Below are 22,602 nucleotides of genomic sequence, written 5' to 3'. Positions count from 1 at the left end.
TAAATGAACTGATAATTGAAGTTCTGCATTGTTCCTCTTAGGTATTCCAAAGCCTGTCATCAAATGGCTACGTAATGGAAGGGAACTGACAGGCAGAGAGCCAGGGATTTCAATTCTGGAGGACGATGCACTGCTGATCATAGTTTCTGTTACACCTTCTGATAATGGAGAATATGTCTGTGTGGCAACCAATGAAGCTGGAAGTACAGAAAGAAAGTATAACCTGAAAGTTCATGGTAAATTATAAACGGGAAATATTTTGAAAGAGATTATTCGGTTTTATTGTTGGAAATTGCATGTCCCAAATCTTCCCATGGGCAATTGAATCATGAAAAATAATCTGAGTTTCTACGATCCTGTTACTTTTCATGCATTTCCATTCACCATAATTTTATAAATAGTCTTTGTTTAACTCGAAGAGCTAGGTTAGTCTCATTAGTAGAGAGTTCTAGCTGTAGTTTAACTTGAGTAACAGGTGAAGACTTGTAGTCAAGATGTTAAAGTTTTGGTGGTAGACCTGCATTTCAAATGGTAAGTATGAGAAAAGTTGTCAGAATGACCGTAGAATAGAAGACATTCTTCCCTAATCATAATTCGACAAGTAGGAAATCTGCAGATGACTGTGAAATATGTTTTGATATGGTATATTTTACTTCTTAGAGAGTACTTTTACTCCTTATTCTTTTCTTATAGTTTTGATGCCCAAGCAGGATTGTGTTTACCCTTAGAAATGCATGAGCTCCATCATATGCCAGCAAGGCTCATCTGCGGGGTTTGTGTTTCTCTAAACCATCATGTAGGACCTTTCGCTTTACTCTTATGGGGGTAGAAGTGACAAGCAGGTATTCTTGGGGATGATGACAGCAGTGAAGAGGAAGGATTATTCTCTGGAATGTAATTCCTTTATATGCTGATCAAATAATATGCCATTTTATAGATTGGTCTCTTAAAATGGTTATGGAGATTGTGTTTCAGTGGATTCCCTGGAAGTCTGTAATAGAGCAAGAGAAGAGTCTTGTTCTTTGACAGAGAAGAAGAAAGAACACTGGGAAATCGGTCCACAGTCAAAGGGAAATAGAAATATCAAGGAGAGATGAAATGAAAAATGTCTGTGAAATGTAGATGATATAGGCCTTTGACTCGGGGAAAGGATGAAGTGGGAAATCACTGTGTTAGAAGACTTAATATGCATGACTTTGAACTTTCTTGTAGTTCCTCCTGAAATTAGAGATCAAGAAAAGGTGACAAATACATCTGTAGTTGTTAATCATCCTGTAAGTCTCTTCTGTGAAGTATTTGGAAATCCATTCCCAGTCATTTCCTGGTATAAAGACGACGCCCAGGTATGCACAGTTAACATAATTGATGTAACTGTAACCATTTTCAGTTCCAGAATATTTTGTGTTGATTTTTATTTTGAGTGCTTGGTATGAGATTTCATTAGAAGTAAATATCTTACATACATTTAGACTGTATCAAGAACAGAATCCAGATGAACATGACTAATCCATTAATGTAACTGTTCAATAAATCAGAAGCGAACGTTTTTTGAGATCTCCCTGGGAATTAGCCTTAGCAGTCTCACAGTACTGTAGATGCCAGAATACTTGCTGATAATGAATAATGGTAATGGTATTTTGTAGAAGAAGATACGAGAATTCTTGAAACTGATTCGAATTACTCAGGACTATCCTTGGGTCTTATGGTTCTACTTGTAGCTGATAAGTGATAGTTTAAATGAGGAGAGATCTCTTTATGCACCTTTATTTCTAACTGCTATTGATGAGCAAAGAGTTTCTTTGGTTTTCTCACCCTCTATTGTATGCAGAGCAAGAAGTCAGATTGCAGAAGCTGGGATATGCTGTAATTGAAAAGGGAAATTGATCATTTTTAAACTGAAACTACTATTTTCTTAAAAAAATAAAATAAAAAAAAAAAATCTGTGATATTTGGCTGTTGTAACTTAGTTTACATAAGTCTCATGTCTTGGGTTCTTTTAAGGTTGTGGAAAGCAATACACTCCAGATTCTGCAAAGTGGAAATATACTGAAGCTCCTTAAAGCTACTATTGATGATGCTGGGCAATACTCATGCAAAGCCATAAATGTAGCAGGAAGTTCTGAGAAGCTCTTTAATCTAGATGTACTAGGTTAGTTCTATTTTTGTTTCTTAACTTGTTTGTTAAACAGCAATCTGAAAAACAGTTGATATTTAAGAAATACAGTAAGTTTCAACTTACTGTAAATGGGTTCTTCCTCTCACTTCCCATTAAATTATTGGCTGCTGAAGCACTCTTCATGGTGGATTATGAGTACTTATTTGCCATTCTCATAGTAACACAGATAAAATGCTGCTTTTCGTTCTGGATTTTGGTCTTTGATAGTTTATTTTGTATTTTGAGGGTACAGTGCTCTAAGATGTATAGGAATTTACTGTCATGCAGTTCAGCAACATGGGCATGGGAGTTCTTGTAACAGTAGAAGCAATGTTGTGAATGAGCAGGAGTGATCTTGCAGTGAAAACTTTGTTTCAAGGGAACAGTATTATCCACTGCAGCGTTTCTTCCAGTCTCGTAGCTTTGCTTCCCTATTTAAATAGCAGTTCTTCCTGTAACATTTGTCTTTTTAAAGTTCCTCCAAGTATAATAGGCGCTGATACCTTCAGTGAAATTGCAGTCATCCTCAACCAGGAAATCAGTCTGGAATGCAGAGCCAGAGGTTTTCCTTTTCCTGGCATTCACTGGTTCAAAGATGGCAAGTAAGTATACTGACAGTTTTTCAGCCTGTGTCTTGGTTATTCCTCCCTTAGAACATAAAGGAAAAAGGCTCACAGTAGCAGCAAGCTCTGCTTTTAACTACGTAATGTTACATTATTGTCTGTTGATAAAATCAGTGGTAGTGTGATGTGGAAAGTCCTTTAATCTAAAATCAGCGTGCTACTTCTCTTTGTAAACTATCCCATTTCTGACACTGGCACTTGAAGAGCGTATTTACAGTACTTGAAGCCAGGCAGTACTTAAGCCAAGACAGATGCAACCCTGTGTTTGAGATTGAGTTTATCTTGAAATACAGTATTTATTGTAATATGGCTGCTTTGTTGGCATGATTTTTTAATTAGTAGTAACTCTTTCCTAGCTGGTTCCTAGTGCCGTTCTGCATATATATATACCCTAAAGGTTTAGGAACAGTTACAGCCTGCATGTTGCAATTCATCTCATCTTCCTCTAATGTCTACACTGAACTCACAGATGTTCTGGTACAACAAGAAGTAGATGTGTTTATACTTTCATCTAGTATATATAGATTTTTTGTTATCAGCGAAGGACTGTCATGACCTAGTAATTAGAAAAGGGAACTGAAATCAGGAGTAGGACCCAGGCCATGCTGCTGGCATTTTGGATGATCTGCTTAAAGTACCTTTGTGTTTTGATTTCTTCTGAAAACTAGGAATCAACATAGTTATAGTAGTTTCTTGATTTACCGTGACTCTTTGGATGAATGCTGTTCCTCTGCTGTTAAATGATACTCTTTAATGCAATTACTGCCATTAAAGGAACCCTTCTTATCTTCTTGTCTGTTTAAATCAATGTGGAAAGGATGGGGTCAGAGCTCTGTGAAGTGAAATAATTGCTATTTCAGGCCCCTGTTCTTGGGTGATCTCAATGTTGAGCTTCTGGAGAAAGGTCAAGTTCTGCATATAAAGTCTGCTCGAAGAGTTGACAAAGGTCATTACCAGTGCAGTGCCACTAACATTGCTGGCAAACAAGTTAAGGAGGTCAAGCTGATCATCCATGGTAAGTTTACACAGTGCTTGATCCTAGAAAATCCTTCAGTTTTGCACACAGGATTTTTGAATGGAGATGCTCAAACAAATATGAATTACTTAGGAATAAGTTAAATTTAATGAAAAATACAAAGTAAAGTGCAAAAAGAATCAGATACAAATAGTCTTTGATAAAGAGCATTCCAGAAGATCTTCAGGTAGAGAGGTATGTCATCTCTCCCAAGTTGATGTAGCCTGTGATCATTTATAGAATGATCTATATATAATAAATAATAAGATAAGAAGCACTTGCATGGGATAACTATGTTAACATTCTTACTTTATGAAGTGTAGAATATACTTTTTGTGTTTTTACAACCAGTTCAGTCTTAGCAAAATACCTGTGGAAGGAAATCCATGCAATTAATTCCTGCGATTAGTATACATAAGCTTAAGGTAAATGAGATAAACATTTGGGAAAAAAGGAATGGAAAGGTTCACAGAAACAGGAATGTGCTTTTGAAATAAGACTTTAAAAGACACGAGAAACTGTTTTCCATTTGAAAGATGAGGAACATGTGACAACCCAGTCAGACCTGAGAACTGCCAGTGTTATGGTGCTAGCAGAAGTGATGGGGGATACGTGCTGAAATCTCCATATATAGTATAAAAGTACTGGGCCCAGTGTGTGAATGGTAGCTGTTTGCATCCATGAGCACTAAATCTAATATGTCCTAATTTAGTATAGCTTTGATTCTGAAGGTTTTGTGTCTTTTTTCCTGATAACAGTGAACTTGTGGTACGTTATTTCCCTCATGTGGGACATTTTTTAAGCGTGGAGCAATGATGTGCACAGATATGTGCCTGTTTACCAATCACAGTGAAGTCTTCTGGGAACAAAGAAAATGCTCTGAGAACTCTCTGGTGATCACAGTCATTGATGTTGTAAGATCAGGGGAATCCAGACTACTCAGATCCCCCTAGATGAGTAGACCTTACTTCAGAGAAGAGAGGTGAATTAATCTTGGCCAGACAAACACAAGCCCACAGAGTAAGTGAAGTACCTAGATGGTGTTTCCCATGAGTTCTTACTTTGTTTTAGCTCTCTAGTTCTACTTTTATATTCGTGGATGAAAGCATTTGTTGACGGAGAAATGCATTTGCCTTTGAACTGAGTACGTTTCAGCATATGTTATAGATGTGCATATGTTTGCACACAATATTTAATAAGGAAAGTATTTCATCATGGTTTGATAACTGGCAAGATCCGCCTCAGGTGTAGGCCTGACACACAGGTTTACTGATACGTTTCTTTACATTTCTGTGGTGGCATTTTGAATAAACATTGTGGAAGTCAGTAGAAGTCTAGGATATGCTGAACATGTTTGGCAGCAGAGGAGTTAGTGTGTCTGCCCGATGTGTCTGGTACTTTCAGCAGGTATAAATTTAGTAGTTGCCAGTTGCACTGTGTTTCTATTGAATATACAAACTTTCTATATTGGCTGATTTTACACAAGAACTTGTTTGCTAGGAAAAAATCTGGGTACTACTGAGTGAGGGAGATGACTGTGGGCCAAAAGCTTCAAAAACAGGAGCATAAAGCTGGACTGTTAAGTGACTTACTTTGAGACTGAATATGAGCTTAACCTTCAAAAATTCTGAGCACCAAGCACTTCCCACTCCAGTCACAGAGGCCAGACTCCACCCCTTCTGGTCACACAGGTGCATTGCCTTCACCTGTGCTCCTGCGGCTGACTCAGTGCTCGCCTCAGGTGATCAATCAGTGGTTCAGGCCGTGATTCAACAGTTCCCATACAGTAAGGAAGTAAGAAGCAGGGCCATAGGCAGTAAGATAAAGGATAATTGGGAAGGAGTAGGACTGTAGTCAGCAGAGCCAGGAGAAAAAAAAATAAAGGGAATTGCTGCAAGAGTTCAAAAGGACACTGCGAGGAAGACTGCTTACTTCATCCGAGAACGACCACCAGATGGGGAGGAAGACGTTGAGCCTTCATCCACTGACCACCTAAGGAAGCTGAGTAAACATAGCTGCTTTATAACTTAACTCTGGGTTATAGAGTTTGATTCTGCAAATCAGCATGTGTTTGGAGACTCAAATGTAAAGTCTTCTACATTTAGTGAGGCAGCAATGCTTTCCAGTGCCCTTGGTGTGGTGCTTGTTTATTAAGTGTAAGGTGTCCTTCGACATTAGATTCTGTTTGTATTGTGCTCTCTTCATGCTTCCAGCTTAGGTGTGGAACAGAGAATTCTACAGACATGGAAAAAAACATCTCAAAAGCACCAGCAAATATTAGAAGTCTGATTAACCTAAAATCTTTTATTCTTAGAGCATTCTAAATGACTTAAAACTGCACACACTTGTATACTAAGGCTTTTATGCTGTTGTTTTGTCTTTTGAAATAGTTCCTCCTAGTATTAAAGGAGGCAATATTACCACAGAGGTATCAGCACTTCTTAACAATCTTATAAATTTGGATTGTGAAACCAAGGGAATCCCTGTTCCTACCATTACCTGGTATAAAGAAGGACGCCCCGTTATTTCCAGCCCCCGAACTCTGTATGTGGACAGAGGGCAGTTCCTGCAAATACCTCATGCCCAAGTGTCAGATTCTGCAAAGTACACTTGCCACGTGACCAATGCTGCTGGAGCTGCTGAAAAAATATTTGAGGTGGATGTCTATGGTAAGTGAGAGCTTATCAAACTTGATTATTTGTGAATCAAGGAATTTAATTAGATTTAATCTATAGACTTGTTAAAACTAGGTCTCTTAGCCTTAGCAAACAGGTAACTTGGAAGAAATACAGGGATCATAGAAATATGTGGACCATTGAAAAAAAGTGAAGACAAGTAGAGCTGCTGTTCACAACTCAGTACAGGGGTGGTTGCATGAAGATAAGGACAACACAGTGGTGGGTAGGTGGCTGTTTACAACACAGTGGAGGGTCCAGAGAAGATAAGTGGAGTTTTTGTTTGCTGCTCAGTGAAGATGAGGAGGCATAGTTGCTGTTGCAACATAATCCAAACCCCTTAACAGTTGGAAATTTACAGCAAAAATGACTCCGTTTTAATCCCATGACCACTAGAGATGTCAATCACTTTTTTCTTTCTGTGTCCTTGGAATTTGATGAATATGTATATGTTACGCCTTGAAGTGTGTCATCGTTTCTCTCTTCGGTGTGCATGTTTGGTGGAGCAGTCCCCCTGTAATAAAGAGAATACCTGCTTGACATAACTCATTGGTGTGTCAAGTTACTTTGTCGTATTTCTCAACTTCGTTTGCTATGTTACAAGAAGTGTGTACTGAAAGTCTTCTGTACTCCTAATGTGAGCAACCTGTCAAGATTGAACAGCAGTCAGTGGTTGCATTTAAAGGGTAGCCTGTATCAGCAAGACTGTGTAGAGGTAGCTTTACACCCTGTGCGTGACTCTTAAAAAGCTCTCAACTTCAGGGGCTTTGATACCTTGCTTTAGTGAAGTATCAGAGGTATTTCTTCTCTCCGGATATCCTTTCTCTTTTTCATGTGCATGCTGAACAGAGTTTAGGTGAAATAGCCTCTGTGGTCAGGATTCCAAATGCACTTTTTTGAGACTTTCAAATTTGGTTCTTCCATCTTGAAACCCTACATATCCTCTTTTGAATAAGAGGTCTTTTTTTAAATTACAGAGCTTAGCTTGCCATGGAAGCAAATTTTCACATGTGTATTATGTGACATAATGGTGTGTAGAGCAAAAGTGTGTGGAGAGGAACAAGCACATTTGCCCTTAATACATTTTCTGGCTGCAGAATTAATCACTTGCAATACATTTTTTCCTTTCTACAGTTCCTCCAGTAATAGAGGGCAGTGCTGAAACACCTCAGAGCAGGCAGGTGGTTGCTGGCAATTCACTGACTTTAGAATGTAAAGCTGCTGGCAACCCTTCTCCTCTCCTTACCTGGTTAAAGGATGGTGTGCCTGTGAAAGCAAACGACAACCTCCGCATTGTGTCTGGTGGGAAGAAGCTGGAGATTCTCAATACTGTTGAAGCTGACCGGGGCCACTATTTGTGTGTGGCCACAAGCATAGCTGGAGAACAAGAAATCAAATATGAAGTTGAAATCCTAGGTGTGTGGGCAACACAACGATATATCATATTTACAATAAAGCATGTTTTTGCCTTTGTTGGTATAATTATATAGTAGATCAGCTAGTCAAGCTGCTTATTTGTTAAAGCAGGGTGCTACGTTTCCAGAATTACCAAATAGCTTGAACCCGTTGCCATGATCTGAATCTCAGCAGTCCCTTCTGACTCTCTAGGTAAATGAAGCCTTCAGAAAGGACTGATTATTTTCCTCTCAAAACATTTCTAGCCTTTGAAGCACCTTCTGGAAGAATGCTGCCATGCTGCTGCATGTAAATGTAGAGCACCCATTCCCAGCTCTGTCTTACTGATCTTGCTGGTCAGCAAAGGAGCTGGGAGTAAGAGTGTTTCCTCCCCTGCTCACCCACTCTTGTGGTGGGTGATATATTGTGGAGAGGTCATGGAAGAGGGGCATTTGCTTTCTCTGTCTGCTGACAAGAGGGTCTTGAAAGGCTCTACCAACACACTTTCACAAGTGCTCTCAGACAGAATCTATCTGAGGAAAAAGAAGGTAGTAATAATTTAAAAGAGAGAGAAGAATCATTTGAATTCAGAAAATATCAGTCTACCTGTTTTTTTTCGAAAAGGAACTGTGATTTCTAATGAACTCCAAATCTGTCTATGTCCCAGAGTGAAACGGATGTCAAGATTTTTCTCTTTTTTAACACTACTGAAAGTAAATAAACTTTTATTTTGTTACGTTACTGATGCTTAAACATTTTTGCTGATGACTTTTTCTCTCCTGCAGTCCCACCGTTTGTTGAAGGTGGGGATGAAGTCTTGGACTACATTGTGATTCTTCATAGCCCTTTGGAGCTGGATTGTTCTGCAACAGGGACACCTTCTCCAGCAATCATGTAAGGGGATTGGCATGACAATGAAACAAAAAATCTGCCATTTGATTAGAATAGCTTGGAGGTAGTCTTTATATAGAGCCCTTGTTATCTACTGATAGTTACTGTATGGTGAACAGTCTTGTCACCAGTGGAGACAGTGGCAGGTACTTACATTGTGAGTTGTTAACGATTTCATTCCATTTTGTTTTGAAGTAGCTCAGTAGATTGAACAAAAAAATATGTCCTAGGAATTGGGATAAATAACAAGTGCTGACCAAATCCTTCCCTTGGTAATGCAACTGTGTATTTGTCACCTGCCAGCAATCGTTGCTTTTGTTCTGGAGACTTCTGTCTGCCTCTTTTGATGAACATCTGCTGTTTATACTGCTTCCTAGTTGTCATCTTTTCCAGTGACTTCTTTAGTGCCTGTTTGCATATGATCCCTTCCCCTGATGAACCACTATATTCCATTGGCACCCAGAAGCAAAATACTACCTGACATCTCCAGATATTCATAGAAATGCAAATAGAGTTTCTGACGTGTCCTCTATGATAGGAATGTGTGTAATTTTAAGGCTGTTGTTGTTCTTACTCTAATAGAGATCTGAGATTATGCTTTCTTTTCAATAGGTGGTTAAAAGGTGGCCAGCCAGTTGAAGAGGGAGCTGGACGTAAAGTCTTGTTAAATGGACAAAAACTTCTCATCTCTCAAGTTCAAGTGTCAGACACTGGCCATTATAAATGTGTGGCTATGAATATGGCAGGAGAACATGAAAGGGAATTTGATGTTACTGTGCATGGTAAGTTACTCAAGAGGAAACAAGGGAACAGACTAGTTCTATTATGGATTGTTGGGAAGAAAAAACTCAAATTCTCAGTAACTATTTTGAGTGTTAGTGGATTGAAAAATAAGAGATTAAAGAGTAGATGAAATAGAGGTAGAGCTACTGTTATTGGTATTCTAGTCCATCTAGGTATGTAAATGTATATATTCAAATGATATTTCATTTTTGTTTCTGGTGTTTGTTGCAGTTCCTCCAACTATTAAAACAGCTGGCGCTTCTGAGAGAGCTGTTGTTCTACATAAACCTGTGACACTACAGTGCATAGCCAATGGCATTCCTAGCCCTTCCATAACTTGGTTGAAAGATGGTCAACCAGTAAACACAGCCAGAGGAAATACTAGAGTAAGCAGTATTCTTCTGTGGAATTCAAACTGTGAAAGATAGTTACTATAACTTAAACGTGTCAGTGGTTTTTTTTTGTTTTTTTTTGTTTTTTTTGTTTTGTTCCTATTGTTTCCCTCATGCTATGATACAAAAATGTTAAAGATTCATCCTGGAGAGTGACGGACTTTTTACTTGAATAGAACAGTACATCAGATAGAGCAACAGTGTTAAGTAGACTGAATCTCATTAGTTACTTCCATACCAGAGGAGTTATGAGTCCATAACTATAGATTCAGCATCCTGCTCCTTTTGTTTGTGCTGTACCCTATGAGGTATGGCCATTTGTCAGTTAGAGATAGTCCTACCCGCTTGTCACTGTGAGGCAGGATTAGTTGAGTTTTTCTATAAGCACTGCCATTGGGCATCTGCCTGCATATTTCCTTCCATTGTGAGATTCTGACTTTCAGTGAACAACCTTTCCCAGTGCTTGCATGCCCTAGGGAGACAAGCATCTGCAGTGGCTTTGATTTACTTCAAGATGGAGCAGTTTTTGACATCTTGCTAGAGCTTACAGCCCCTTCTTCAACATGCTTGTCTGCCCCTCTGCCACGTAGATCTCCTCATAGCTGTACATCTAACAATTCAGATGTCCCAGCAACAGAGGTCTTTGAACTACCATGACATCTGTTGAATGACTGTTGGTCCTGGGTGAGAGGAAAGATTAGACTGGCTATATTCATTGTACCTGTCTACTGTGCCGTTTTGCTCAGCAACTCTACCTGGAATTATCTAAAGTGGTTCCTTTCTCTCTGTTTTGGTACAGCTGGAGTCTTCAGGCCGTGTTCTGCAAGTTTTTGAGGCCTTGCTTGATGATGCTGGCAGATACACTTGTGTGGCAACAAATGCTGCAGGAGAAGCCCAACGGCACATTAGGCTTCATGTGCATGGTAATGATGGTTCTGCCTCAGTTAGAAGATGAAAATAGTGGTTTTAAGGCAGCTTTTTTACATCTATATTCCATTCTCTTTTAAGCTCTTTGGAATTTTTGCTACCCCTGCACATCCATTATTCAGTTTTCATTCTTTGTCCCACTCCAGCAGAAAGAAGTTTAGGGCGAAATCTGTCTGTCCTGGGATTTTGCCTTTCTCACATCATACTGAAGGCCGCAGAACACATCCTACCATTGGCATTACAAATTTGATCTAAATCGTTTGGGAGAAAATGGCATTCCTCATGAACTTGCAATGTATAAATTTTACAGGAATGACTTTTCTGGCATTCTCTCGTTGTGGACATGTTTTAGACTGTTTAAAAGAGGTTTTATTCTTCAGCTAAACACAATACAGAGGAAATCAGGAAAACTTCAGAAGCTGCTGTTTGCATTTAAGTTTAATGGATGCTCTCATCATGTATATTTACATCAGAAGTGGTTTTGAAGCATTGAGCTTTCTTGATGTGACCCAGTCCTCAAAGGATACAGGAGGTGTGGGAATGGACTGTGACAAAGAGCTCATGAGTTATGCTGACTTTTAGTGTCGGAGTCAGTAACTGGAACATGTTAATCTAGATGGAAAAAGATTGCGATATCTACCTGGATAAGTCTTGGAAAGAAAAACCTCAATTATATTGTATAATTGCATCATAGTTAATTTTAGTTCCAGTCACATACAAAGCTGTCTTTTGTTCAGTCTTCTTGTTTAGAGTATCGCTATCTGGTGTTTAAGTCATAGTGCAAATTTATCAGCAACAATGAAGAGTCTTCAATAAACCTGGTACAACATTCAGTTTAATCTTACCAGTTCAAGTGAGATGTTTTTGCCTAGTTGGAATAACCACTGCTCAGCCTTGTGGACTCATTTTCTACAGTTAGTTTTTAAGAGTTATTTTTCCTGAAAAGGACAAGGAAGTTTTATTCCTTTTATCACTTGTGAAGTAGTATAATGAAAGAACATAGTCCAGTTCCACAGATAAAGTTCCTAGAGAAATTTCTCAGTTATCCAGTAGTTATTAAAAGCTTTGGCAATGCTTTGCCCTAAGTTTCCCAGAGAACAAAATACTTCATGATTGAAATTTTTGCCAACTAAATGGCTGAAATAATGAAAACCTGATGCTTTTGCCTTTTTTTTTTCTAGAACCACCCAGCCTGGAGGATGCAGGGACTATGTTAAATGTAACAGTGGTTGTGAATAGTCCAATCCATCTTGAATGCAGAGCATTTGGGAACCCTCTGCCAGGTATGCACATGAATCTTTCAAAATGTGAAGAAAATCTGATAACAGGTTGTGAGTTTTCTATGTCTTTTTAAAATAATGGATATTTATGAGCATGAAGTTAATTTTGTGGTATTTAAACTAGCTAGAAACTATTAAACATTATTTATGATGTGTAATGTTAGTATATTGAGTGATTTGGAATGAGAACTTGGGAATTCAGTGATCCCAGCTGTTTTTAATTAAGTAGATGAAAAAGACAAGAATAATCTACACTCTTATGCATACAGCAATGTTTTGTCTGTAGGCAACAATTATTGTTAAGAGTTTCACAAAATCAGCTGTAAACCAGCTTTAAAAATATTATTCCTTTTTTCCTGTCAGGTCAGTATTTTATGGGATAGGGTAGACTTGAACAATACCTTAAGTATTGAGTGTGCCTGTCAAATGGGTCCACATCTAGGACCTTGCCCAAAGTCTCTTGAAACCCACAGGATTCTCTCTATTTGCTTCAGGCCTCTGGCATGTGTAAATGCAAAAAGTTTCTTCGTATTCCATGGTTTCTGTGGCTGACCCAATTGATAGGTATTATAGTAATGATTTTCTGGGTTCTCATGATATTCTGTATAAGCTTTGAAGCCAGGCTACTTGCATCTGTTCTCAACTAACTGAATTCAGTAAAGTATTAGTTTGCACCAATGCACTGAAGAAGGGTACTATCTTTAGGCTAAGATGCAGAAATGTCCTCATTTTTTGTTGCTTTTTGTTGTTGTTGTTTTATTACTTTTTTTTGGACTAATAGCAGTTTTCCAGTTTTCATTTCCCATTTTTCAGCCTTTGAGATGAACTCTGTTTTGGCTGCTTGCATTTCGAGTCTAAATTTCTCAGGTGATTCAGTGTAATATAGCAGTACTTCAGGATAAAAGGTGAAGAAATGATATATATTGTGTATTTGTGTATTTTTCAACAGCTGTTGTTGACCTTGGTATTAGGTGACTAGATATCATCAAAATAGATGCTTTATGTTACATTTTATTAACTTCAGAACATTATTGCATAAGCACATGGTGTGCACATAAAATAGCTTCAGATTTGTTATTGATTTCTGTAGGCATAGTCATTAATTTGCATGGATGTTACTGATTTTCTCATTTCCTGGCTACTTTTTACTGTTATTAATTCTAATGAATATATATTGTATTTTAGATGTTGGTTTTATGTCTCTGACAGTTCACGTTGAAAATCTGAAGAAAATTTAGACCTGTTTGTAAGGGGGTAATATGTCTGGCATATTACCATTCCATTTAATTTATTAATTTATTAATTAAACTTCCATTTAATTTTAGCTATCACGTGGTACAAAGATGGTCGACCACTCACCACTGCTGCAAGTGCCACTTTTCTGAACAAGGGTCGGGTTCTGGAGATTGAGGGTGCTCAGATTTCTGACACTGGCATTTATAAGTGTGTGGTTGTCAATGCTGCAGGCACAGCTGAGTTATCCTACAGTCTTCAGGTTCATGGTAAGTATTACAAAACTTATGATAAACACCTACCTGCACCACCCTTGCTCTTTTCAAGTCTGCTTAGAAGCCTTACCGTTGTTCATCACACCATCAGTCTGGGAGAGATATGCCACGGTTCAAGGGAGCAAATTCACTCTTTGTTGTTTGTTTTTGTTTGTTTGTTGGTTTGTTTTTTCCCTTGGTGATGCATGTTTTTAATATTAGGAAGACATTATAAGGGAATTTGATTTTTAGGGAGAATGAGCAGACACCAGATTTGTAGAAAAGGATTTATATTATCATTTAAACAGTTGGAAGGACTTGAAATTGCTGTGTTTCACTGTAGATGACTTCAAAGCCTAAATAGATAACAAAAGGTCACAAATCAAATGTTCTTTCATAACCCAAGAGTCTTAAAGAAAAATGTCATGTGTTTAATGAGGTAGTTGAAGTGTAGGTGTTTGCAGAAATGAGACACCCGATCAAAGGCCAAATTGGAGCTATTCCACTGATTTCAGTGAATTTTGGACCAGGCCCTAATCCAAACTCTTATCTCTGATACATGCATGTGCATATAAGTGGATTTCAGCACAAGTCTTAAATGCAAAACTGCAGCCCAAATTTGGCAGTGTCCCAGGCTGATATGCATGCTTAGTATGTAGTTCCTAATAATGTTAATTAACAATTAATGAGTTGGGCCATACATTTCCATTAGATTAATGACTATCATGGGAGAAAATAAGGGCTCAAGGCATGGTCAAGGGCAATTAACCTCACCCAGTGATGAATTCCCAGGAAATATTTAGAGCCAAGGTCATTATTCTATTTAAACTGAGAAATAACTCCTAAGCATACGTTTATCCTCTTATAGGTAGAAGAATTTCAGCAGAAATTTACAAAGTTTTCCAGGGAATTAATACTCTCTCACTTAATTGCAAACACTAGACAAATAAAATTGCTTCCCTTTCCAGAGAAAAAGTATATACATTTGCAGCCAGTACTAATTGCATCAAAGGAAGCTGAAACACCTATCCATGAACCTTCTTAGTTCAACTCGTGTGGTGCAAAACATAAAGGGAGTGCTTTTTGGATTTACCAGAAACAAGGTTATCATCTAGTTTAAATAAACTACAGTTTGAGTTTGGGAAGACAAAGGGTTTTTTTGTCTCTTTTTTTGTTTTTTTGTTAATAATGAAAGCAAGAATGACTACTGAAGGAAAAACAGATTCTGAACTCCCATACAGAAAGTTACACTGAATTTCCTGAGAGCATGCTCTACATTTTTGTATGGCAGCTGGCACTGTGAATGAGCATCTCTTGGTTGACTGTCGGTTGTATTCAACAGCTTCTGTTGTTAATAGTGTCCAGCCTGAAGGAAGCAGGTTGAATTCCAGCTTAGTATATTCATAAGATTTCACTGTAGTAAGATTTTTGTGCTTCTTTCTCACCACTTGAAACTTTTCAGACATTTAAGAAAAATGGATGCTGTTGAAATGAAATGGAGAAAGCGCATGTACATAGAAAAAAGATTATAAAATCACACTTGCATGTTTCCTTGGATTTCTACTATTAATGAAATTTGTCTTAGGACAAGTAGTCTGAGTTGCATGCAGTTAGAATGAATTTATTAACGTATCTTAATTCCATTTAAAAATGCAAAACATTATTTTCTCAGGTGGGATATGTATGAGTTGAATGCAGTGTTCTCATCTTTTTCTAGGAGTGACTTCGATTATTAAGCTTTTGTGATTGATAGTGAAAGTACAGGTATATGACCAAGTTTTAAGTGGTAGAAGCAACTTACATTGTTTTGATTTTCCTCATAAATGAAACATCTCTCTTTTTTAACACTTAAAATGTGAATATTGACTGTCTGTGGAAAACAACTGTTTGATTCCAAGGCAGTTTTTTTTTCCCCATAAATGTGTGTCAGTGTTATGCTCACACTTCTTTGCTCATGAAGAAGTAGAGAAATAACAAAAGAAATTACTGGAATTCTCAGGTATGTTCCTGTTTCCCTTTTCAACATAGCACTACTAAATATACTAGGCCTTACACTTAAAATAATTGTTTTGATATGTTCTGTCAAGATTATTTTTGTCATCACACAGGCAGATATGGTACAGATTGAACAGCTAAGTGCATGTTCTGCAAGACTGATTTGTTACTCTACGTATGGATTTGGTTTATTCAGTTTATCATATAAACTCTTCTCTTTAATCTCCACCACTGTTAATGCCTTTTACGAAGTCTAATCAGAATGTTATAAAAGTCTGAGGAAATATTTTCAGGTTTTATGTTCTGGTTCCTGGGTGTCACAGCTGTTCTCTGGGCTGCAGGTCTGATCCTGCTTATCTTGTTCATAGTCATTGCACTGAATTTATCCATCTGCTTATGTAAGTAAGAGCAGCATTTGGCACAGGGCAAACAAATGGCAGCAGTGCTAACATTAGAAATCTTTCAAACAGCATAGTGCCCTGCAGGAAGTGAAGCAATTTCTAGAAGTAAACATCCCATTTAATTTCATTTTGATTTATAGCTGCTTCACATTTATTTTCTTTTTTTCAGTCCCACCATCAATCTCTGACAGCAGTGAGGTGGTGACAGCGGTAGTCAATAACCTAGTGAGACTGGAGTGTGAAGCAAGAGGCATCCCTGCACCCATCCTGACATGGCTAAAAGATGGCAGTCCTGTCTCCAGCTTTAGTGACGGACTCCAGGTATTGGGTTCAAATCCTGCCATCTGTGTTCCTGCTTTGAGCCTTTAAAGCCTGTGCAGTTTAATGAAACAGAAAAAGTTGGTGGTTTTGGTATGAAAGTATAAGGCTTTTTGCTCTGGGATGTTGTCACAAGTTTACCATAATTACTGTGCAAAGCATGCTCATTATGGATATATTGAAACAAGGTGGTCCTTTTAACTGATGTCATACTGAGTAAAAGTTTCTATCAGCAAGTTGGCAAGAAGACAAAACTGCACAGCCTTTCTACACTGAAGAAATCCTTTGAGTTTAAGATTGCATAATATCTCATTAGAAAAAAATAACAACTTGGAGAGAGACAAGTCCCTGCTGTAAGAAGATGGTTCTGGATTAAAATAACAGAGCATTGTTGCTTTTGAAAGCTATTTTTATGATCTGAAACGTGAAAGGTAAAATTTATAAGTATGTGGATTACTTTGGGCACAGACAGAAAACATGACAATGTTTGAAACTAGTACAGAGAGAGGAATGTCCATACCTTGCAAAGACTTCTAAGTTCAAGTGTTTCTTACAATTTACTTAAAGCCAGACTTTCACTTTTGCAAGTCTTGATGAAAAAGAACAGTGGAGTGAAGGAAAGAGTGAAGGTAAGATATAGATGGTGGAAAGCAGTGGAAAAACAAGTGTTTTGTTTTTAAATAAAACCTAATCATTCTTATGTTTTTGCTTTACATTTAGGCATGTATACTGAATATGTTGTGTTTCTTTTCCAGCTTCTGTCTAGGGGCCGAGTCCTGGTGTTGACTAGTGCTCAGATAAGTGACACAGGAAAATATACTTGTGTTGCAGTGAATGCTGCAGGAGAGAGCCAAAGAGATATAGATCTCAGAGTTTATGGTGAGATTTTCTGACAATTTTTTTGAATGAAGGAAAACTGTTCATGGAGCTTTAGTGGTCCAAACATATAGTAACATCGAAGAAAAGTTGTTCCAACCCATAACAAAAGTCAAATAGATCAGGAGGTGTGTGTGTACATATATGTTAAGTAAAAAAATAAAGATGATAAATAAATATATATACACACAGACACAAGAGATGTATTAAAGTACGTATATTCTGTGTCCTTGAAGAAATGTATCTATAACAATAAATGTGTGAGTTGTGTACACAAAAGCTCATTTATAAATGACAGGAGAAAACACATATTTGTCTTTGCTTGAGTTACACATAGATCACTTATACAAAAGCAGTTATGGGAGCGATACCTCAGTGGTCTTTATTGAACCTATTAATGAGTTAATGGGAATTTTCCACATAGTTCTCAAATTTATTTTTCTACTTTCAGGCCCTTGCACTAAAATTGTGGTGACTTTTTTAGTGATAATAATGACACTGTATTGAACCCAACAGGACAACTTTGTCTCTTTTGAGAAGCAGGATATCATTTTAGCTGTTGTGCTTTGCCAGTTTTTCAAATTGAGTCAATCAGTTAATTCTGTATGCTTTTTGACTGAACTCATTTAAATTCATCCATCCTCCCCATTTCCTGTAACTTGTTCATCATCTTTGTTTTTTTGCAGCTTGCATAAGATGCTTTTTTATATTTTGTTCTTAACAATCACTAGTGATGTACTGATATCAAAAGAGAATAATGTGCTGCCAGGTGGAAAGCCATGGAGTTTAGCTGTAGCAAGTTAAAAATTTCCCTGGACAGTTGAATGTCTTGTACACCAGTGAAATGAGGATGAACAGTGATCTGCCATTTTAGAAATCTTACAGTACCGAAGGTTTTGGAATTAAAGAACCCTTGTGGTTTTGTTTTTACTTTCAGATCTGCTAGGAGAAAACTGTTTTTAGTCTGCCAATCTCTAGCTGTATGGCCATCACGGTGTTATCTGTGACAGGGACACAAGAGAAAAAAAAGAAGGGAAAGAGTGAGGAAAAAACTGCACCGTTGGTGGCCACGTGGCCACCTGAGCAAAGCCGTGCGCTCCTGGGGGAGCAACAATGGCAACTGTAAGCAGAACGCTGGAAATCTTACAAGTTAGAAGATTGCATGTTCTCTTAGGCTAATAGCTGGTTAGTTTATTTGCTTTCATGTTTGACTTTCAGATTAATCCTGTAAAGGGACTGTGATCAGGATACTCACTTGTGTCTTGAGTCATGGCTACTTTTTGCATCTGCAAGAGACAGTCAAGAAAGTCAGGATTCTGGCATGGCAAACTCAAGTTTACATTGGGATGTAACATTTTATATCTACAGCAAGGAACATCAAGATACCTTTTGGAGTTTGAAGACAACTGTGTTTGTATACATAGTGCTAAAGTGGCATGGATCTACTTGCTGTTCCTTTGGTTTCAGAACCTCTGTCCCTTTTAGCTAAAAGAAATGATAAGAGTTGGTTATAGGTTGTAATTACTGTTGTAATTTTACTGTTACTGAGCTTTTGAAGGGCCATCTTGTGTCAGCGCTCAGTGGAGCTTGAAAGCTCTCAGTTTCTTGTAACATCAGAATAAACTTTGTGTTCAACATGCATCTTATATACCATCCACTTAAAAACAGTATGTTCCTCTAACAGTTGTTGGCACTAACTTCTCCCAAACAAAAGTGATAAAGGATGAAAGGTTTCTTAATTGATAGGACTAACAGCACATACAAAAGAACCTCCTGTTTATCCTTAGATGCAGTTTGCTCTTTGTCTTACATTCCAGCCTCTCAAGACTCCCAAGTGATAAGGGCTATCAAGGAGTCTGATAAGTTATTTGGTGACTCAGTTCTCTTTAAAGCCTAGTACCCATGCTGGCACAGTCTGGAACAGTTTATGACGTTTTAGGCTGAGTGTGGTTATTATCTTGTGAATCTTGGCACTCATTAGCTCTTTATCCTTTTAGAAGGGAGTCTTTATAGAGTGGAGAATTTCCCTACTAATTATTTCAAGTTTTTTCTTCTGGCCACGGCTTATCTATGCAAGTTCTCTGTGGCTGATTTTCTACTAGTATATATCTTATGTGGAAGATACTCTGTAGATAGCAAAATGATTCTAGTGCTTATTGAGATCTATAGGAGACCTAAGTTGGATGTTAAAAAGGTAGTAACTGCCGTATTTTTGTTGTTTAATGAAGACTTTTTAACTCTATGGTATGTCTTACTATGGGAAGACTGCAATACCTAAAGGCCTCTTGTTCTGATTTATTGCTATAGTTCCTCCAAACATCATGGGAGAGGAACAAAATGTCTCTGTGCTCATCAACCAGGCAGTGGAGCTGCTCTGCCAGAGCAGTGCTGTTCCCCTGCCCATGCTGATGTGGCTCAAAGATGGACGACCCTTGCTGAAGAAACCAGGTCTTAGCATCTCTGAAGATGGAAGTGTGCTGAAGGTAAGTTGGGCATACAGGCTGCATCAGGAACCTCCTGGGGAGCATACCTGTCAGGAGGGTGCTAGATGTGCCTTAAAGATAGCATTAGCCCTAATGGGGCAACAGGGTAGTGTATGAGGACTAGATACCACAGACACCTAAATGTTTATTTACAGATTTTGCAAGAGTTGTGCTGTTACTAATACTATAGAGACAGATGTAAGCATAAAAATTAAAACCTGAGTTGCTTCAACATGTAACCTTCTTATATAACAAGATAAGAAAAATTCCAGGTTTTCCATTTTCTTTCTAGATTGAAGGAGCTCAAGTACAAGACACTGGCCGTTACACTTGTGAAGCAACAAATGTTGCTGGAAAAACTAAAAAGAACTATAATGTCAATATATTGGGTAAGATTTGTTAAGCTTGTTTTAGGAGTGGGAACAGAGTTTAGAACGAAGTTATGATGTGAGACACTGAAATCCTCTGTGGTTCATAAACTCATGCTGAGGTTCAAGCAGGGTGACTTTTTCATGTTTTCTTTAGTTCAACAGTTTCAAGAAGGTATACACATTCTCCAAATTACTTTGATTTTTCTAAATTAATGCCAGCTACTTTGTAGGCTTTTTTTCCGGGTGGGTTTCTATGCATGACGGTTTAGAGCTGTAAATAATTGGTTTTGTGTCCAGCTCCTATTTGTGCACATTAATGCCATTTAGAGTAATGTACCAGCCTTTAAATTTTTTAAAGTGCCAAAGCATGAATATTAAGATGGAAACAAAAAGCTCTTTTTCCTAGCTCTGTATGCTCTACAAAGTTACCAGCACTAAATCATAGTAATAGCATTAGTAAAATGTTTCTATATCTAGATGATAAGTATGGCATACAATGTTTCTTTGAGCCACTGATTTTTGGGTAGCTTTTCCCACACCCTTACTTTCTCCCTATGTACCAATTTAAATGCACCTTTTTTAATTTCCTGGTTTGAATTCACAAAACTACAATTAGATGAGAGGGTTTGTATTGACTGAACAAAAATGTTTAGTATAGAATAATGTCATTGTTTATTTAAAAGAAACATTGATGTTTAAATTTGGGAATGGATATTTCTGTACCGTGTGAGACCATGACATATTTCCACATTTAGCATACAGAACTGCAGAATTGTAGGGGTTGGAAGGGACCTCTAGAGATCATCTAGTCCAACCTGCTAAAGCAGTTTCCCTACTGCAGGCCGCACAGGTAGATGCCCAGACAGTTCTTGAATATCTCCATAGAAACAGACCACCACCCTCTCTGGGAAGCCTTTTCCAGTGCTCTGTCACTCTGACAGTGAATAAGTTCTTCCCTGCATTAATATAGAATTCCTCGTGTTACAGTTCCTGCTCGTTGTCCTTTGTTCTACTGTTGCTTTCCTCTGAAAAAAGTCTGCCCCGTTGACTTGACTCTTGCACTTTGGGTTATTATAAACAGTAATGAGAACCCCTTGCAGCCTTCTCTTCTCCAGACTGAAGAGTCTCAGGTCTCTCAGCCTTTCCTCATACAGGAGTCTCACCAGATCCTTAATCATCTTTGTGGTCCTCTACTGGACTCCTTCTAGGAGATCCCTGTCTTTCTTGAACTGGGGAGCCCAGAACTGGACACAGTAGTTCAAATGTGGCCTCATTAAAATGGAGCAGAGGAGGAGGATCAACTCCCTCGACCTGCTGGCTGTGTTCTTCTCAATGCACTGCATGACAGCATTGGGCTAATTGGCCCCAAAGGACTGCTACTGGCTCATGGCCAACCTGTTGTCCACCAGAACACCCAGGTCCTTCTCTGCAGAGGTTACTTCAAGCAGGTCAGCCCCTAACCTGTACTGATACATGCAGTTATTCCTCTCTGAGTGTAGGACCCTACACTTGCTCTTGCTGAACCTCATCAGGTTCCTTTTGGTCCAGCTCTTCAGTCTGTCCAGGTCTTGTTGAATGACAGCATATATGTCCCTTTACTGTGCATGTCATCATCATCTTTGATCTCTTCCTTCCCCAGATTGCTAAGATTTGCGCTGTTGCAAAGGACTGTTGGTGCAGGAGGAATAAGGATTGTTCCTTTGTGCAGTGAGACTATTTCAGTAGGGTTTGGAGAGGTGTAATTATTTGTTTATTAACAGCTTTGATTGACTAAACAGAAAGCAAAAGTTGCCCGTGAAAATTGTCTGTGGGTAACTGTTTAGAATCATAGTCTGTTTACACTCAGAGACTAGAAATCTTACCCAACACAGTTTTCAGTTTTAAATCAAAGAAATGTATCTATCTGAGGACTGGTGAGATCCTGAAAGCTAAGTCTGGTTCCAGAAACTAGAATAAAAACCGATGTGTTAAATTTCAGTATCTGAGGGGGAACTACAAGAAAGAAGGGGACAGAATCTTTAGCAAGGGCTGTGGTGAAAAAACAAGGGGAAATGGTTTAAAACTAAAAGAGAGAAGATTTAGGTTGGATATAAGGAAAAAGTCTTTTTCAGTAAGGATCGTGAGGTACTGGCACAGGTTGTTCAGAGAGGTGGTGGATTCTCAGAGCCTGGAGACTTTGAAGGCCAGTTAGGACCAGACTCTGAGCACCTGATCTAGCTGTGGATGTCCCTGTTTATTGCAGGGGAGTTGGACTAGATGACCTTTAAAGGTTCCTTCCAATTCTGAGGATTCTATGATTCTAAGAAATGTAAGCTCTGCCTCCTCAGAGAATGGCAGGACTTGAAGCAGGACGGATAAAAGACTGAAGCCAGTACAGCCCAAGAAAGTTCCTTGCTGCCAGTCATTCTGAAACCAGTACATCTGTTTGCTGCTAAACAAGTCAGAAGTGTCAAATGGAGAAGCTGCCTGTTATCACGTGCATTTTAAATGTGCTGGATAAGTTACTAACTCCATTTTTAGCCTGCATTCTCATCT

At 38.3% G+C, this 22,602-nt stretch overlaps 1 protein-coding gene across 1 annotated transcript in view; it reads left to right on the top strand.

Annotated features, from left to right (window-relative positions):
* The window catches only part of HMCN1 (hemicentin 1), a 185,926-nt gene that overhangs the window by 93,692 nt on the left and 69,632 nt on the right, over nucleotides 1-22,602 (top strand). The window contains exons 26-42 of the mRNA XM_065745659.1: nucleotides 42-236; nucleotides 1,213-1,343; nucleotides 2,002-2,149; nucleotides 2,631-2,757; nucleotides 3,639-3,793; nucleotides 6,184-6,462; nucleotides 7,603-7,884; nucleotides 8,649-8,757; nucleotides 9,367-9,536; nucleotides 9,769-9,923; nucleotides 10,729-10,852; nucleotides 12,038-12,139; nucleotides 13,462-13,638; nucleotides 16,189-16,340; nucleotides 17,093-17,216; nucleotides 19,521-19,696; nucleotides 19,989-20,085. Coding sequence (XP_065601731.1) covers nucleotides 42-236; nucleotides 1,213-1,343; nucleotides 2,002-2,149; nucleotides 2,631-2,757; nucleotides 3,639-3,793; nucleotides 6,184-6,462; nucleotides 7,603-7,884; nucleotides 8,649-8,757; nucleotides 9,367-9,536; nucleotides 9,769-9,923; nucleotides 10,729-10,852; nucleotides 12,038-12,139; nucleotides 13,462-13,638; nucleotides 16,189-16,340; nucleotides 17,093-17,216; nucleotides 19,521-19,696; nucleotides 19,989-20,085 — 2,703 coding nt within the window. The remainder of the gene's footprint in view (nucleotides 1-41; nucleotides 237-1,212; nucleotides 1,344-2,001; nucleotides 2,150-2,630; nucleotides 2,758-3,638; nucleotides 3,794-6,183; nucleotides 6,463-7,602; nucleotides 7,885-8,648; nucleotides 8,758-9,366; nucleotides 9,537-9,768; nucleotides 9,924-10,728; nucleotides 10,853-12,037; nucleotides 12,140-13,461; nucleotides 13,639-16,188; nucleotides 16,341-17,092; nucleotides 17,217-19,520; nucleotides 19,697-19,988; nucleotides 20,086-22,602) is intronic.

This window comes from Cyrtonyx montezumae, unplaced genomic scaffold (assembly GCF_038088225.1).
Source record: "Cyrtonyx montezumae isolate F1298 unplaced genomic scaffold, pur_monq_1.0 scaffold_1, whole genome shotgun sequence".
Lineage (NCBI taxonomy): Eukaryota > Metazoa > Chordata > Aves > Galliformes > Odontophoridae > Cyrtonyx > Cyrtonyx montezumae.
This window is presented reverse-complemented; position numbering and strand designations above follow the sequence as displayed.